The sequence below is a fragment of the Pundamilia nyererei genome, unplaced genomic scaffold (genome assembly GCF_000239375.1).
Source record: "Pundamilia nyererei isolate P.nyererei 1_Seehausen unplaced genomic scaffold, PunNye1.0 scaffold00101, whole genome shotgun sequence".
Classification (NCBI taxonomy): domain Eukaryota; kingdom Metazoa; phylum Chordata; class Actinopteri; order Cichliformes; family Cichlidae; genus Pundamilia; species Pundamilia nyererei.
Window position 1 is genome coordinate 778117 of NW_005187502.1, and position 18482 is coordinate 796598.

The 18482-nt window shown below is 43.9% G+C and overlaps 1 protein-coding gene across 1 annotated transcript in view; it reads left to right on the forward strand.

The window, feature by feature from the left end:
• The window catches only part of LOC102205917 (partitioning defective 3 homolog), a 346721-nt gene that overhangs the window by 233154 nt on the left and 95085 nt on the right, over window positions 1-18482 (forward strand). The window contains exons 18-19 of the mRNA XM_005740561.1: window positions 8431-8664; window positions 12748-12955. Of these exons, the coding sequence (XP_005740618.1) occupies window positions 8431-8664; window positions 12748-12955 (442 nt within the window). The remainder of the gene's footprint in view (window positions 1-8430; window positions 8665-12747; window positions 12956-18482) is intronic.

An 18482-nucleotide genomic window follows, 5' to 3' on the forward strand; every position in this document is an offset into this window, starting at 1 on the left:
TTTCCCATGGCCCTTTGTCCAGTGGACCATGGATAAAAACACAAGCGCAAGTGCACAATGCTTAGTGATGGGAGAGCCAGTCAGATGCAGGCCTACACAAACACGCACTGGGCAAGCACACTCTCAAACAGACAAACTGTATCCAGGGAAGAAGATGGTGTGAACTCCAAGCTTCTCCCGCTGAGACTGAAGCAGACGCTGCCTTCTCTCGGATCACTGACTAATCACAACAGATAACAGCCAACTCTTTTCCACATGGAGCCCAGAGACCTGTAGAAATCTTTGACTCGCCCACAGACTGGTGCAGGTCTGGGCCACTGCACCGAGCTCTGTGGGGTCTAGATCCTTTGTAATACCTTCTGTCCACCATTGAAACTTTTCTACAAACACAAAGTTCGGGAGAAGAAAACTGTCAGCCATCCGATGGGTTTTGTTCAGCAGTTAGTTGGCCTGAAATGGTTTCCATTAAGTTCTCAGTGTTTAAAATATAATTGGATATTACTGAGGACAGGAAGCGAGTAGAACGGAAGGGATGCTGAGATAAGGCTTTGATGGTGTTCTCATCATTGCAAATGCACATGTTATCAATGAGTTTAATCAAAAAAGCTTCTTAATTGTTTCAAAGTGGAGTCTTTGCGTGTTTGTTTGTGCATTGGATTAGCTGTAAACTACAGCTTTTCTTTCTTTCTTTTTTTTTTAACAAAGATCCTGATTAATGTACTCATAAGACGGCGCCTCACACATTCGAGATAACCAGTGTAATTGATCTTTTACAAATCTCTGTTACTGCTGTATTATTTCTTTATCAAGATCCCTCTGTGTCTGTGCGCGGGCGTGCCTGTGGTTTTTATTACATGAAATTCAAAAAAACTACCCCCCCCCAAAAAAATAAATAAAAAGCATCCCCTTTCACCGGGCCCAATTAAGTTTGTGAAATATCCAGCTGACAGAAATCCTTGCCAATACAAAATCATAATCCATCGATGAGAATATCACAGTGTTCAGATGGTTCAGGGAAATAACAAACTTATTCCAGTCATAATAACTCTTGTAGCTGACGTGGTTTCCCCACAAGAAAAATTCAGTCCTCTTTCAGTCAATAGATGAAACACAAGCGCTAGACTTAACTTTTGAAATGAAATACACATGGTTTGTGATTTGGCACGTGCCCAGTCACCGCACTTCCATTTATCTCAGAGGAAGACGCTGCTATGCTATCATGCTTATTCACTGCTATGCTATCATGCTTATTCACTGCTATGCTATCATGCTTATTCTTTTTCTGAAATAATTACATGAAAGCTGCCCAATGCAAAAACGACCTCTGGGTATTGTGCGAGTAGATCTGAAAATGAAGTGAGCCAAAGAAAGTAGTGCCAGCGCTCTCCCTTAAGCCGTGCCTTCGCCACACAGCTGGACATTAGAACTTAGCTCAGCTAGCAGGTGTAAGAATACCGCTCTGCTTTCCCAATAGCGCACTAATAAAGCCGCTCTCTGCTTTCAAATTACTCAGAGGAATAAAAAAAGTAGTTAACATGCTCAAGAACGCTATTCCCTACTGACTTACATTTTATTCCGTCACTAGGTATTTTTCCCTCCTTTTAATCATGTTCCAGCTGCTCCTAAATCTCATCAGCAGATGGATTTCATGACTTTGAAACCCATCATTGTTGAAATATGCTAAACGGGTCGGACACCCTGCAGTTCAATCCCATTTAAATGGGGAATAAAATTGAGTGAGAGAAGAAAAGGGAAGAAAGCGACGTGAGGTGTCGGCGCTGGCAGTGAGACGTTAGCACATGCCGGACACTTTACCTGGTGATGGACGGCTCCTTCATGAAGTGTAAGACCTGCTCCTCTTGCTTTGTGTCTGCGCTTCACTTTCTTATTTCTTTGTGTGCGTTTCATGACGTTGTGCAGACTGCACTAATGTTTGTTTGGTCCTTTTAAGAGTAGCACAGTGCGACAAGAACTTGAGCAGAAATAAGCTCTGAGCCCTGCCGCCGCTAATGAGGTCAACCGATATGATGTTCGGTTCCATCCACGGGTCAGTAATAGAGATCGGAAGAGCAGTCCCACTCTTATTCCATAACTAGCTCATAACCAGCCATTATTGGATTTGTGATCTCAGCCCCCTTCAGATGCATATAACGGAGGGTGCTGTTTGAGCTAATTTCAGCGTGATCAAAAGGGGTTTTTTTCTGGTGCTGAAAGGGAGTTGAATGGCAGTGAATAGAGGCTTGGTAACTAATTTGGGAACCTGTGCCATTGTGCTCGTTCTGCAGTGCAAATGACTGAAGAAAACACTCATTACTCCATGAGATGTGAAGGGCTGCATGGAGCCTGGCAATGCAGTAGCATTTGCAATAGAAAGATGTTCATTGGCAGGTTGGCCTCTTCAGCTTCTGCAATTGATCCATCACAGCCAGGTTGGTTTGAATGAGGCTGAATAAAACAGAGTGCAGTCACTCCATTAAACTGACACAGGATGAAATGACTGAATCTTGACCACTAATTAACATAGTTGTTGTTTTTAGGGAGTATTTGAACAAAACAAGAATCTAATGTGTGCCTAAACTGGGTATTTCAGTGTATTTCAAATTAAATTAAATTCAGTAATTCAGTTTTATTTTTATGCATTAGCACAAATCACAACAATAGTTACTTCAATGTTTATAGTTAGGGCTGGATCAGGTGAGCCTGATCCAGCCCTAACTATAAACTTTATCAGAAAGGAAACACTTTAAATCTTTAAAGGAGAGAAGGTGTCTGTCTGTCTCCTGAATCCTAATTTGGAGCTTTCATTGAGGAGCCTGAAAGCTGAAGGTCTCTGCCTCCCATTCTACTTTTAAATACCAGAGGAACCACAAGTAAACCAGCAGTCTGAGGTCAAAGCGCTCTCGATAAGCCACATCTCATAGACTACCAAACACATGAGTGGAGACTTTCCTTGTAGAAAGCTGGCAGCCGATCCAGTCGCAATAGGCCAGTGGTAGTAAATGACAACCTGGCAGATGTTTTTATGCTTACTGTAATTGTGAATATCTGTTCCAGCCAAGTCTACCACTAATCCAGTGAATTTCCAGTCTTGCCAGTAGAGTTGTCAGCTTCTTTAAATGTAGGAAAAGTACTCTACACTGAACGATGATAAACAAACCCCCCAAAAAATTCACTGGATTTCTTTGAAGCCTGAAAAGTGCACATCAAAATATCCAGCATCCTTAATTGAGATGTTAACCAAGTCCGGCTCATAATGATTTCCTGTGACATATGCTGAGCGTGTGGAGGACGTCCTCTGTCGGGCTAATGGTCCACAACTGGCAGAGACATAATAGCGCAGCTGACCCAGCGACGCCTCACTTCCACTGGGATACCTGGACGTGGCCTTCCTCTGACCATCTTGGAGGTTATTTTTTACATAATTACCCTTTTACCACCCTCCTTAAAGCCCCGACACTCTGAATAAATTATGTGTAATGGAGCCCCTGTCTGTACACAGATCTTTACATGCAAGGGTCCGTGGTGAATAATGGCTGCAAAGCATAGTTTTTAGCTGCTCTAATTATACCATGGGCTTCTGTCCCTGTAATAACCACCACTGATTTATTCATGAAGTTTGCCACACTGCCCCTTTAACGTTTAATGGCAATGGATCTTCTCCAATTAACTGTCCTTGCCCTTAATCTGGCTAAAGTACGCAGCACGCGGGCCAGGTTTGTTTGCAACCAGGTGCACTTTCACCCCATTTAGTCTGATTGTCTTTCTCTTTGTGTATTTCATTTTGATGATTTTCATTTCTCCTCCAGACGTGCAGGGAGTGGCAAACTCATGTCTGTATGCAGTTGGGGAAATATGTATTTTCATTCCTCTGAATAAGAAGGAGATGAGGAGCAGAGCACCGAGGTTTCTGTTGTGTGATAGGAATCACATAATAGATTGGCACACAGAGAGCTGTCCGTCAAACCCTCCCAGGAGAGAGCCGGGGCGGCTTCTGATGAAAACAAAGGCAGGTTTGAGGCAGTTGGGTCGGTGGGCAAAAACCGTCTCTTTGCCTCGCTCTCCCATTCTCTTTGTCTCCGCGCTTTTCTCAGTTAACCGCCGCGCCGACGAGAAACAATGGCGAGCAGGACTGTGGCGCGGAATACCAAGCAGGAGGATAATTCCCTGTTTCCGAGTACAGCAGATGTCATTTTTGTTCCCTTGAACTGTTGCATCCCGTGCAGGTCTAACTTGCAATCCCATTGTGTCAGCCATGCACCCTGGCATCTGTGTGTCCGTCGTTGGCAGGCTTTAATGCTTAAGCCTCAAAAAAAGAAAAAAATCCAACTTTACATGGCATTTGTACTGGATTGATTGAGTTTTATCCTCAAAGGATGAAACACTCCATCATTTTTCTGTCATGCTGTTTCTGTGCCTATGCTTTCTTATAATGAATTTTTTACTTCAGGCCGTCCTCTCTTGTCCTTTGCAGGATGAAATTGCTTCTTCAAATGAATTAGATGATTTTTTTTTCTTTTTACTTGCATTCAGTTGGTCTTGTAAGTCTGTTTATGCTTTCCTGGCATTGATATTTGTCATGCTAATAAAATGGACCCACCTCCACTGAGAAACTAACAAGTAAAATGAATCTTTGGCTGCTGCTACCAGAGAACTTTTGACCTCCTAGACATTTGTAGCGCGCAGTAAAGTTTCATTTTACTGTCCTATGCAGCATAAAAGACAGGCATATGAGATCTCCTCACTAAGTAGGATGCAAAATTATATGATTGATGCTTGAGTGAGTGTAGGCTCTCATGGGACTGAGCACTTTCATTAAATTTGGCAAGGAGAGAGGAGAAATGGTATGGTCACTGGTTTGGAAGCCACCATTGGCAAACAGATGAGCTTTTAGCCTGTGTGTCTTGTCTGACTTTAGATCTATAGCTGCTACGGATGAGGGGGAAGCACTCATACTCTCACTAAGGGTTCATTGGTAGCAAATGCAGCAGAAACAGGGATGACTCTTTGACCCAAAAGATACTACATGTAACATAACTTACTCCTTTTAAAACAAGTCCCATGCAACTAGTACGCTATACTAACAAAAGTATTCACTTGTCTGCCTTCGCATGGATATGAACTTCAGTGACCTCCCATTATTAATCCATAGGGTTTAATGTAATGTTGACCCACCCTTTACAGCTATAACAGCCTCAAGTCTTCTGGGAACAACCTCCAAAAGGGTTTGGAGTGTTTATAGGAATTTTTGACCACTCTTCCAGAAGAGCATTTTTGAGGTCTGTAATAATGTTGGATTCAAAGGCCTGGCTCAGAGTCTCCACTCAAATGCTTCTCAAACGCGTTCTATCTTGTTGAGATCAGGAGTCTGTGCAGGCCAGTCAAGTTCTTCCACACCAGGCTCGCTCATCCATATCTTTATGGAACTTTCTTTGTGCACTGGTGCACAGTCATGCTGGAGCATGAAGGGGCCATCCCCAAACTGTTCCCCCAAAATTGTGACCATGAAATTGTCCAAAATGTCTTGGTATGCTGAAGCATTAATAGTTCCTTTCACCTTTAAACAGCCGAGCCCAACTCCTGAAACAACCCCACACTTAACTTCACACTGTTCTCATGGCAACCTCCAAACCCAGACTCATCCATCGGATTGCCAGGCAGAGAAGCGTGCATCCAACACTTTGCATTGCACTTGGTGATATAAGGCTTGGATGCAGCTGCATGGCCATGGAAACCCATTCCATGAAGCTCTCTACACACTGTTGTCTGTCTTGAGCAAAGCTGAGTTGTTGTCATTCCCAGTTGCTTCCACTTTATGATATGATACCACTAACAGACCATTTAGTAGTGAGGAAATTTCACAACTGGACTTGCTGCACAAGTCGCATCCTATCACAGTACCGTACTGGAATTCACTGAACACCCGAGAGCGACTTATTCTTTCCTGAATGTTTGTAGAAGCAGTCTGCATGCGTAGGTGCTTGTTTTTATATACCTGTGCCAGTGGAAGTGACAATGATTCAATGATTTGGATGGGTGAGTGAATTCTTTTGGCAATATCTTCTTTAGTTGTATAGCTTAATTGGTATGTACTAGTAAAAGTAGTTGATAGTCATTGTAGGTTTGTAATATGATTGGTACAATGATTGTAAGTAGCTGCAGGGTGTGCATTTTTGCACTGCAGGGAAAGTGTTCCCTTTTTCCTAAGCTCTTATTTGTTCTTCTGCAACTTTTGTGCATTAACACACTCATCCTGTCTGGAGGTTGCATGGGGGGAAGTGTTAGAGGGATTTATTTTCTTTGCCTAAAGATCCACTGGGATCACCCAGCAGCAGTGGGATATGCCTCATTTAGGCCACTTTAAACACGTCGAAAATCCTTGATTGTATAGACGTGCGAGTTGGTGAATTTTGTTTCTGTGCTTGTTAGGGAGTCCCTGTGTGGGACCCACACATGCAAATAAACTCAGGGTGTTCTGTTCAGTGGGGCTGACGACAGAACAACATGTGCTGTTGAAAACCAACAGGAAGAGCTGCAGAAGACATTTATTTACACCACCTGAAGCCACAGAGGAAACACTATTTGTGACATGTGTGGTCCAGGGGGAGTCATAAAGACACAATGCCACTCTGTCCCCGAGTCCACAGACATTTGCTACACCCTCAGAGAGCCTTTGGGGCTAATAAAATAATTGAATTAACAGCTTAATCCTTATTACTGATCGCTTCCTCTGCATAGCCTCACAACAAGGCTTCACTGGCACATAGTCAGAAATCCATCTTGTTAAGTTTGACAGCGTCTTACTGTATTCTGAATCAAAGCACAACAAAGGGGACGGGAAAAGTCAACCGGGTTGCTTGTTTAACAACTGGTGGGTGAGGTAAGAGCTCCAGGGACCTGATGGACGCTCCCCAGCAAAATGAAATACCAATACCTGAGTCGCGCTCCACTTACATACCCTAAACAAACCCCCGGCAAGCATTGGAAAAATAATTACAGATGTGTGGGCCTGGCTCAAATATCAGAGAGGGTGGCTGTTTAACATTTGCTCTGCTTACCACGCAGTATCAATCAGCTCCACGCCCTTTTAAGGAGATATTTTGCCTTAGGTTTGATACCATTTACATTAGCATCTCTGATCATTTTGAAACTCTAGCTAATGTCCCAGCGTTTGTATCATGTGTTGCAGTAAAAACTGCATTTCTTGCTGTATAGTTTGTAAATAATATATAGGGAATGATATATGGGGATTCTAAATATTACATTATAGTTTGCATTCAAATATTATGTTACATTTGACCTCTGACCTCACTTTTACATCTCACATCTGCCAAAGAGAGTATCGTGGAGATACGTGCCTGGTTATTTAGAAAGATACTGTTATTCATGTCAAGTTATTTACAAATCAACACCTATTATACATGACCTCCTGCTACATAATGTTTGTCTGATCAAACCAAACATCCATCATACTTCTCTTATCTGATTTTGTTGATGATGTCACAGTTAGACATTAACAGTATAGTTAAAGGTATTTAAGTGCTTGGGCAGCTACTGCCCATACCTACAGTGACAGTCTTTCCATTGTCACCAGTTGGGCTTTTGTGAACTGCGCTATAAACTTCTTAAAATAAAATTTCAATAGAAGAAGAGTAAATGAATGTATAGAAAATCCAGTACTATCCTTTTAAAAGTAAATAACCGCCAAGAGAGTGAGCTCCCTTGGCGGAGGTCTGCGCTCTCTGAGTGTCTCTTGTTAAACGTATGTACCCTTTATGATATTACTCTCCGTCACTGCACAGAAAGCCTTAGAAATGAAGCCAAGTACTACAGTTGTGCGATGTTGTTTGGGCTTCTGAACACTGCAATACGACCTGCACTGAAGATTAATGGATGTAAAATCTGTTCAGCCTACATGTCCTCGTCTTTTTCCCCTCACCTTGTTTTATCTAATCTCTCTTGGAGAAATTGAGTTTAAAAAGAAAATTAAGTGAGAACCGCTGATGGAAATTTTTTTCTTTTTTTTCAGAGATACAGTTCATCTCAGCAATTTGTGAATATGCTGTATTAGAAATTTCTTATATTTTAACATTACTCTATAATCACTCCGCTGCTGTGCTACATTTGTGTCTTTGATAGCGGGCCCATTTATATGCATTATGTTTCAGCCTCTTAATTTAACTGTGCAGACACAAAGACAAAGGTTGAATTATAATTCCCAACAGGAAAATGTCTCGCTGGAGATGTAATACTCTGTTCTCATTTCACACACTTCATTGGCCGGGCAATGGCATCATTTGTTTTTCATGTTAATTGCTAGACTCGCACCTTCTCGTAACTCACCATAATGACAGCTTTTAGCTTTTTTTTTCTTTTTCAGAGGAGTTCTAATCATATGCCAGGTCTAAGTGACTTTATTTAATCTTTCCATAGGTTCTGCAGAACAGCAGGTCGGGCCTTCCCTGGGCCTGAAAAAATCCAGCTCCTTGGAAAGCCTCCAGACGGCTGTTGCTGGGACAGTGCAGAATGGCGAGATCAATGTTCGCAGGTCGCGCTCGAGGATCGTCAGGAGCCGAGGCTGCAATGAGAGTTTCCGCGCTGCGATTGACAAATCGTACGAGAAGCCTGCTGTTACTGCGCCAGAAGAGGAGAACAGCGTGGACACATGTGAGTGTTTGAAACGCCGTTTAGGTAGAGTTTCAGTGTTGATGCAGAATACTGTGCCCAAGTTTGTGGTGCTAAAATAATGAACAATATAAGATATCAGTAGGTTATTACAAAGCAGTTCAGATTCACACATAAATGTAGGCCAGTTTAGTGATACTTTCACAGATCCACTGCACAAAGCACATCAGCAATAGGTGTCTAGGTTATGGACTTATGATTATTCACATAGTGTGGAATTGCTTTGGACTGTTCAAACATGTTAATGTTGGTTCTGATAGAAAGGTGTCAGGATAGACAGTGCATCACAGTTTATTGCGTATGGGGCTGCATAGGTGCAGACCAGTGAGGGTGCCCATGCTGATACCTGTCTGCCAACGAAAGTGCCAACAACAGGGACATATGCATATCAGACTATATCAGATCTGGACCACGTAGAAATAGAAGAGCGTGCCCTGGTCTGATGAGTCAAATTTTCTTTTACATCAGATAGCTGTGTGTGTGTGTGTGCATCGCTTATCATGCACTGTGCGAAGAAACAGTATAATTCTTTGGGCAATGTTCTGCTGGGAAACCTTGGGTCCTGCCATCTATGTGGATGTTACTTTGACACGTAGCACCTACCTAAACATTGTTGCAGGCCATGTAACCCTTTCATGGAAATACAGTTTGGAAATACAGGATAATGCACTCTGCCTCAAAGCATAAAAGATTCAGGAATGGTTTGAGGAGCACAAAAATGAGTTTGAGGTGTTGACTTGGCCTCCAAATTCTCCAGATCTCAATCCAATCAAGCATCTGTGGGATGTGCTGGACAAACAAGTCCAAACCACGGAGGCCCCACCTCACAACTCACAGCTAACATCTTGGTGCAGATACCACAGCACACCTTTAGGGGTCTAGTGGAGTCTATGCCTCGATGGGTCATGGCTGTATTAACAGCAAAAGGGGGACCAACAACAATATTAGGCAGGTGGTCATAATGTTATATGCAGGGGTGCACATAAGTGGTCCGCAGGTGTGCATTCGCTGTGAAAATTAAAGACGCCCACCAGATAAGAAGTTGCAACGCACGTTCGTGTACATATAAAGGCAGTGTTTTTGTCCTCTAGAGTGGGATTTTCACGGCATATTCCGCACCACATCTCTGTGCGTTCATCATTTGTTTGAAGCCAGCTCACCTCCTGCAACCACTTTTCTGAGAATACGCGCTTCTTTTGCGGTTCGGACTACGCCTGACATTTCTCTGGAGGTGGAGGAACACCAAAGTCATTGCTTAAAGGAGCTTTCTTCTTCGAAATCTTCAAGAGTTCTAAACAAATGTCTGTCGTCCTCCAGAAAATCTTATGCACGCAAACGTTGTAACTTCTTATCTGGTGCGCGTCTTTTATTTTGACAGCGAATGCGCACCTGTGGACCACTTATGTTCACCCCTGGTTATATGTATGTGTCTGCTCCTCTTGGTTTTGGCACATATACGACAGAACTTTGTCCGGTATTTCTTCCATCTGTTTGTTTACTTGTGTACCTGACAGGGCCTAAAAACCACAATTACTTTAATTCATTTAAAATATGAAGAGAGAAAAAGAAGAACTAGAAAGACACCCTACCTTCTCTTTCAAGGCATGTATCCTTCACTACTTAGTGTTTGATAACAAAAAGACATGCAGCGCATACGGAGAGACAGCCGTCTTACGTTTTCCGACAGGTAATAACACCACAACACCACAAGAGTAATCACTCGATATAAATTTCCATTCACCATTAAAGGATTCCATTAAACGAGCTGGGGGGACATTTGAAAAAAGAAGGAATTATTTGCCTGAAATGCTTTGTTCTCATAAGCTCTGTCGGCAAGCCACTAAATACAGTCTTATCTCGGCAAAGAAAAATGGGGAAAGCAACCGATTTCCCCTGCCGCTGTATATTGCATTCTCCCCATGATATTCAAATAACTCTGTTTTTCAATTTAGATAAAAGCAGCCAGTCTGTGCTCGTCACCGAGGTTAATAGTCAAAGTTGACAGATAAGCCTCTGCCTTCCCCTGCTCCCAGACTTTTATTTACATAAAATAAGAATGTGGCATCACCTAAAGAAAATGTGTCCCCACAAGATATCCCGCTGGGCAAAAATGCACTTTCCCTTGTGCTACTTTGTGTTGCGTGGTTCGAGCAAAGAAAAAAAAAGAAAACGGAAAAAAAAATCATCTGTTCTGTGCAAAAATCCCTTCTTTCATTTTTTTTTTTCCCAGAATAAGACTGGCAATTTTACTTACGTCTGTCATAACCTTTGCTGACAGACCGGCTTAGACGTCCTTGATTATTAAAGCAAGAAAGTTCACTTGTAGACTTTCATGAAGGTGACGAAATGTTTCTTGCTCGTCTGTCTCTGTGAAATGATCTTTCGCTGTCCCGACGCTTTCATCAGAACCTCTGACGTCAGCCTTTTGCTTCTGAGCTCCATTAAATTGCTGCAGACGGCCTCACCTTTTGATAACCGGTATTAAAGGCTTTTGTGTATTTTTCGCTTCTTTCTCTCAACTTTGTAATATTTAAAATTGATTGCCTTTTCTTCTTTTTAAATCAGCCTTCACTTTCCCCTTAAATGAGTCTTTCTGCTAAGTCAATAAGACAAATTAACCTTGGTGCAAAAGCATGCAGATATATCTACATTCACACATGGATGCATTTGCACACATGCGTAAGCACTCATGGCTGTAACTGCTCTCTGGGAGGCTCTGGATTACATTGTTTTGGGTGTTATCTGCAGCTTGGCATCACTAAGCAGTAGCAGCATTAGCACCACTGCTAATCTCTGTCATTTAAATAGCCAGATACAGCTCACAGCTGCTATTCACTCTTAAGTGGATGATAAGCGGGCCACCAGATTGAGCGATAGAATCGGCGCCCATCCAGAGCCCGCGACCGAATTTGGGGAGGTGGGGAGGGGAGGGAGGGGCTCCGTGCAGAGATGAATTGTAAGAGTGTGCAGGTTTAATCTGCCCCGCTTCGTTCTCTTGTTTCGGCTATACACAGTGGCTCGCGCTCAGATTCCATTTCAGTAATTTCCTCCGAGATGACAGCTGAAAGAAATAGCTGATAGCTCCTCAGATCACAAGAGAAAACAAACCCCACTGTTCATCCTTGAAATGTGAATCCAGCCGCTCCTCCTTCTCCTCAGTCTGCCTCATCCCGTATTCCAAAAATCCATCACGCACCCCCCCTCCACCCCCTTCTCTCCCTGCGATAAGCGCTTTTCGCTCCTCCATCAAAGGAAGAAGTTGGACAACGACGCGCAAGACTGTAATAAGTTGTAATCTGAAGGACATCTACCTCATGTCTCCGCGCCAGAGATGGAGCGCTGACAGGAGCGACGCCGACCGCGGAGCACACCGTATTTGCAATTAAGATCCCCGGGAGCCTTTTTCGAGATGATTTAAATGTATAATTACTGACAGATTAATTACATTTTTGCACATCGGCTCTGATTAGGTGTGATGGAAACTTTGAGTTTAATCAACCTTGCATCACCTAAGGAGTGTGGTTTCAGTTTGATGTCTGTGCTGAAATGAGTTCAAATGTAATTAAGAAGCAGATTCATGAGACATCGCAGCGCGCTCTGTTTTCACAAGTGGTTTTTTTTTGTGGGGGTTGGCAAAATGAAGTTCTCTTGTGATCTTTGAGAAATGTACACAGACGAAATAACTTGAGGCTTTCAGCTAAAGTAAAAATGTGTTCAGCCCCAACACTAGTCCCAACTAGTCTACAATGTAAATATATTCTGCTCTAATGAGGCAAATGTATTCAGTGTGTTTTATTCAAAGCTGTTATACCTTGTGGGACACAGTTTTAGTTTTTTTATAGTTCCTCTGATGTTACTAAGAGGAAAAAAAAACCAAAGTGATGGTTTTCACAATAAAAGAAAAAGCAGTGTTGTTGAGTACTTATTTCAATTATGACACCGGTGATCTGTGGGGAATCAAGTCAAAGTTTAATAACTTTTTCTTTGTCTTTCTCTTTCTGTGTTTGCATGAATGTTTCCGGCATTTAACTCCCACTCCTTGTTGCTTTTATCTTTTCACTCCAGTGGATGATGACACAAGCTCCCGATCGGGTCAAGAGTCCATGTCCACCAGCGGTGACCTGACTTCGGGCCCCTGGCTGAATGGCAGAGACGACAGACAGAAAGATCAGGAGAAGTCTGGGGTGAAGGAGAAGAAGAAGCCAGAAAGGGAGAAAGAAAAAGACAAGGACAAGAATAAATCCAAGAAAGGCGTGCTGAAGGGCTTGTTCAGGTAGGAACCAGACGGAGCTCAGCTCAAACCCCTAAACAGCTCCACCGTCCACTGCCACGAGCATTAATCACTATCTGCTTTATTTAATTCCACTCACCACATCCGCCACTGGATCATACGGAATTTGAATGCATTCTGTGGATGTTGCCGGCGCTAATCAGGGACCCCTCTCCTTGAACCCTGCAAGGGGAGGAGAGTTATCGACCTCAAGGGCCTCTGGCACTTTTGAGCCAGATTATTTTTAATAAGGGCGCCATGTTTTATTCATAATCCCGTGCACGTGTGCCTCATATCCAAACACACTCATCATTTGTGAACCAGAGGAAAATGTTCTGTGCTCATGCCGGAGCTAACGGGGGGGGGTTGGCTTTGAGAATAAAAGACGATAAAATCGACTGCAGGTCGGAGTTAGTTGTTGCCCGTGGCTGGTGTTCTCAGCAGCCGCCTCATCATGCGGTAGCGAGATTTCAGGAGCAGGCTGTCTGGGGTGGTATGATTTTGTTCTTAACATCTACAGATATTCATCGGTATAAAAAAAACCCAAAACTATTTGAAGCAAAAGTAATTTAATTAGCACTCATCACAACTGCTGTAGGTCCTTCAGTGTTGTCATTACCACATCATGCCGCCTAATAACTTAGAGGCTGGGAGATGTTGTGGGCTGTGAGGTTCCTCTCCCAGTCTGGGAAATAGTTTCCCTGGCAGAGTTCTTCATCCTGAGAAGACAGTCACTTTGAACTGTGGACAATGCAGTTGGACAGTGTGAGGAGAAACACGCAAAGGGAAGTTGATGGAAAATAAACATCCCGTGGTGGTTTCTACCGAGCACGTCTGTCTGCCACAAGCAAAATTAGGAGTCACGTTAATTATTTCAACTCCACGCACATTTAAATATGGCATAAATTAACGGCGGAGGCGGTGCGGGCCGTTATCGTGCCGTGAGTCGTTTTCATGTGGATTGCTTTAATGGGATTAGTTAGCATATCACGGCGCACGCCTCAGTAATGAACAATAAAGATGACAAGTGTGCTTTGAGGTGATGATTGAGGAATGTAGGAAGCTGTCTTATCTCCCATTATTTTTACTTTTCTGATTTATTTACTTACCCGCCTCTTATTGCGTAATGTAGTGTGAAAAGCTCGTGCGTCCCAGTGTCGTGGACGCGTAAGTCTTCGTGGGAGGACAGAGAAAAAAGCGAACTGCAATCCAAATTGACAGGTGAAATTTGAGCCACGGGTTTGACACCATGACATGCAATCAGCACCGTTGGGAAACCTTTATGAGTGGCTATGTGCTTGGCTTGATAGGTGTCTTCTGGGTGATTTTTTTATTTTTTTTTGAAGTGCATGTTGGCCCTTGGCATGCCCTCCTTGGCCTCATCATCGTTCTTCATTATCTTTGAGTGCCACAGCCACTTAAGAGTTGGCACGCGACAGGCCTCGCTGACACTCCCCCCATGCTCTGTGCATTTAACCCCAGCCCCGTGCCTCCTGAATATTAAAACCGCGACTCCATGACTCCGAAACCTCGTCGTCTATTTGCTACTTCTCTACCTCGAACTGCATTTTCTATTTAAAGCTCTCAGACCTGCACATCAACAATGTCCTCTTCTATCCCCTCCCTGTTCTTCCTCGTTCGAAAACATCATCGTTTCAGAAAGTTAGAAATGGCAAAGAGTTGAGGTGAGAATGAACGAGTCCCACTGGATACAACAGCAAACTCTTTCTATAAAGAACAGTCTGGAGTGATGTGAAATGCCTAGCAGTCAAAAGGGAGGAGAGGGAAAGAAAGCGAAACAGATCTAACTATTGTGTGTCTCACTTTTAGCAGTTCCAAAAGTTTTCCCTGATTTCAGAGTGAAAAGTTTAACTTTGCATGACAAAAAGGTTTGGCTGACAGTTACTCGAACACCCGGGCTTGCGTGCCACAGAATTTATATTAGCGAGCTTCACGTGCGAGTGTCTCGCCATTAAATCGCTGCATCCTGGAGACATCCTCGTTGGGTTAATCCTTTGTGCTGCTTGTCTCGGCGGTTTTCATCTGCATAAAATGGATAGCCAGGCAGCCACTTTTTCCTGCATTTCTCACAGATGCATGTTATAGCACTCCCTCTAAGGAGATTTCAAGGAGTTTGCAGTGCGATGCAATTTGAGCTCATTTGCATGCAGGACTTTGGACGGCCTGATGAACGTGTAGCGCACGTCCACTTAATGGACAGCCTGATTGGAAGTGCATTAACATTGGAGCCAGGGGGAAGGAAGATGGCCTAATATAGGGTGGGAGAGGAGGGGGAAGAGTGGGAGATAAATACAGCGAGTGCAAGAACGGCTGAACGTGTGCAAGAGGGTGATGGAAAGAAAATTGACTGCCTAAAGCTCAAAGCAGGAAAAAAACCCCACTGCAGTGCACAGCCTTGGCTTCCAAGCCCTTCATACTGTACAGACTGTAGGCTGGGAGGCTTCCTGGTATACAGTCCTGTAACATCCAGTAATGGATAGCCCATAATCTCATGAATGGATAGCAGTACGCATCTATGCATGCTTCCACAGAACAAAAAACAAGCCCCAGGCAGTTTGACATCGCTGTTATTTCTTGAATGTCTGCTGGACGCATGCATAGCTTGTCCACTGATGCATCATATAGGGAAGAGCACAGGGGAACGCATCATCCACCCCCCAAAACCATTGTATGTGATTATTCATGTCCTTTCTAGTGGATAACATGTGATCATTACTTTCCACTCCTATCAGTTTTGTTTAGATGTTGGAAGCGTTGCCCACGGCTCTGTTAGCATGCTAGCAGACAATGATGTCTGGGCCAGCCTGGGAGATTCCCCTCGATGTACCTAATGAGGTGCTGTTTATCTGCCATGTGACTGACTGACCGCCTCCATCAAAGCCCCATCTCCATTACTGTGGTGGAAAGGAGGAAAAAAATTTTTTTTTACATTGTATATGTATATATATTAATTTAGACAGTAGGCATTATTAGTGTGTGTGTGCCTGTGAAAATGTATTTCTGTGTATTCAACCCTCTCTTATTGCAATTCAGTTAACAGTTTTTTGTTGTTTTGAAATGCAACAGACTATTTAAAAACGTAGGCTAGCATTATCACTGGGGTGAGGGTTGCAAAAAAAAAAAAAGAAGCTGGGATGGGAAATGGGGAGCAGAGAAAGGTGGGGGTGGGGTGGGGTGGAACGAGAGAAGGAGCGTGTGCACTGGAGTGAACTGGGGCACCAAAGAAGAGTAGGAAAGACGGATGAAAAGGAAACGGGAGAGGCAGAATGAGGGAAGAAGGGAGCACTTCAGAGCGACAGTCACGGCATCATGCTACTGTCCGCCTAGGGGGGGGGGGAGACCGGGGATCTTTGGCGATGCGTGCCTGCACTCGTGCACGTGCGCACGCGTGCATGCTCAAGCTTCTTCAAGGTGCATGTAAGATTTGCACGTTTGCATGTGTGTAATGTGCGTTTGCCTTGTGCACGTTAGATGAAAAGACTCTGTTAATGGGATGTGGCACCCTTCCTCCCCAGAGCTCCCTCAGCCATGCACACTTACTCCTTTTTTTTTTTCTTTCTTTTCCCTCCACCCATCCTCCCCACCGATCCACCAATCTGATCAGCGGCATGCGTCTCGCTAAGCCATCCCACACTGGAGCTCAGTATGACAGCCATGCACCCTCCACCCCTTTCCATTCTCACCCCAGGGAGCTCATCTGCCTGCTCCGCCCCATAAATGCAATCCCACTCGAGGCTACACAGACAGAGATGAGGGAGAACCGGGAGCTGGAATGGAGGGTTGCTTTCCATCCCTCAATCTTTATTATTCTTAGGTAGCACGGGAGCGCACTCTCGGCACGTGGGGGCGGTGCCCGTGTATTTGCATTTGTGAATATGCTGAGAATATGGATGCCATGCTGTATGACCATGATTGCCTTCTGTGAGGCATGAGAGTGGGTAGTCTGTGTTGCCATGCAGTTTTGTGTCTTTATGCCGTGTGATCCTTTCAGCTCATGTGGGTGTGAACGGCTGATGGCGGGTGAGCCAGTTTGATCATTAGTACGCTGACATGATATACACATTAACTTTTTTTTTTCTTCTTTTTTCTTTTTTTTTACGCACACACACACACACACACATGCACACACAGAGCTAATGGAGCAACACAGACAAGAACACACACTTTCTCAAGCTAACACACCCCTCAGCACCTTCATTTTCCCCACACAGACACACACACATGCTCGCATATGCTTGTAGTATTATGCCACAGTTGATTTGGAGACAGCAATTAGCCGCCTCCACATGTGGGCCTTGACATCTGCTGAATGTAATCTGAGAGAAAATGATAATTGTTCTTCCTTTGCTCTGCCTAACTCATCATAATGTCGATGCTGAGCCGCTAAAGGGAAGGATGGGGTGCAGCATTAAACACGAGAACGGCGACATCTGAAGCCACGTGACAAATATTAACGCGGGAAAAACTAATTGTGTTAAAAGCAACTTATCTTGGATTGTGAATAGTGATGAGTGGCCAGTGTTTTGTCTTTTTGGGGGTTTTTTTCTTTCCGGATATTACCTCGGAGTGGAAGGGAAGGATAGGGAAGGAACTACAAATTTCTCCTGTCATGGATAAATATTTCAGAGGGGACTTAATGCTGAACTTGTCAGCTTTGCCAAGTGCAAAGTCATGCCTCAATATCACCTTCAAATGGTTGCTCGGCTAAAAGAAATATCATGTCACTGAGGGCGCTACAGAGAGAGCAGGTCGGCCTTTTCAACTTCTCAGGGGGAGAACACCTTTTTACAAAACTCCCTCCCTTCACAAGTCAGTACGTGATGCCCTAACTTTAAAGGTGTGTATATTTATATATATATATATATAGATAGATAGATTGATATAATATGCACTCTGAGTGTGACATCCCATTACTCTCCTGCCAGTCATGTTACCAAAGAGGCCCAGCAGGAGACCAAACAGCTACCAACAGTCTCCCACTGAACATTAGCACCACTGTCACACAATGCACTGACACGAGAAGGAAAGGGTGAAAAAACAAAACTCTTGTGCCTGACAGTTCAAAACCCTTGTGTTGTCCTCGAGATTCCCATACACTTGTTTCCCATACACCCAGGGGTCATTTGTGACCCGAGGACAACACAAGGGTTACGGGTGAACGTTACTTTGCATCTTGTATCAAACCCTGAATGCCTCTGTTTTTTTCTGGAGGGTTGAAACATTTAGAAATGTGGAGGATGGGAATAAGGATGGAGGGAGGAGTGGTGAACTTTAATAACCAGCGGGGGTGGGGGTGGTGGGGGGGGCAGCGGTTGTCCGGTTGCACTTCCTCTGCTATTGGCCACTCGATGCAAATGTGATTGGGCAGCGCTAGACCTCCATCAGACAGCCCTGAAGTAATTAGGTTTAGAATGATCATGCAGTGCTGCAAGATAGACCTTGAAGAATGGGGAGTAGTGGTGAGGCTAGTGTGTGTGTGTGTGTGTGTGTGTGTGTGTGTGTGTGTGTG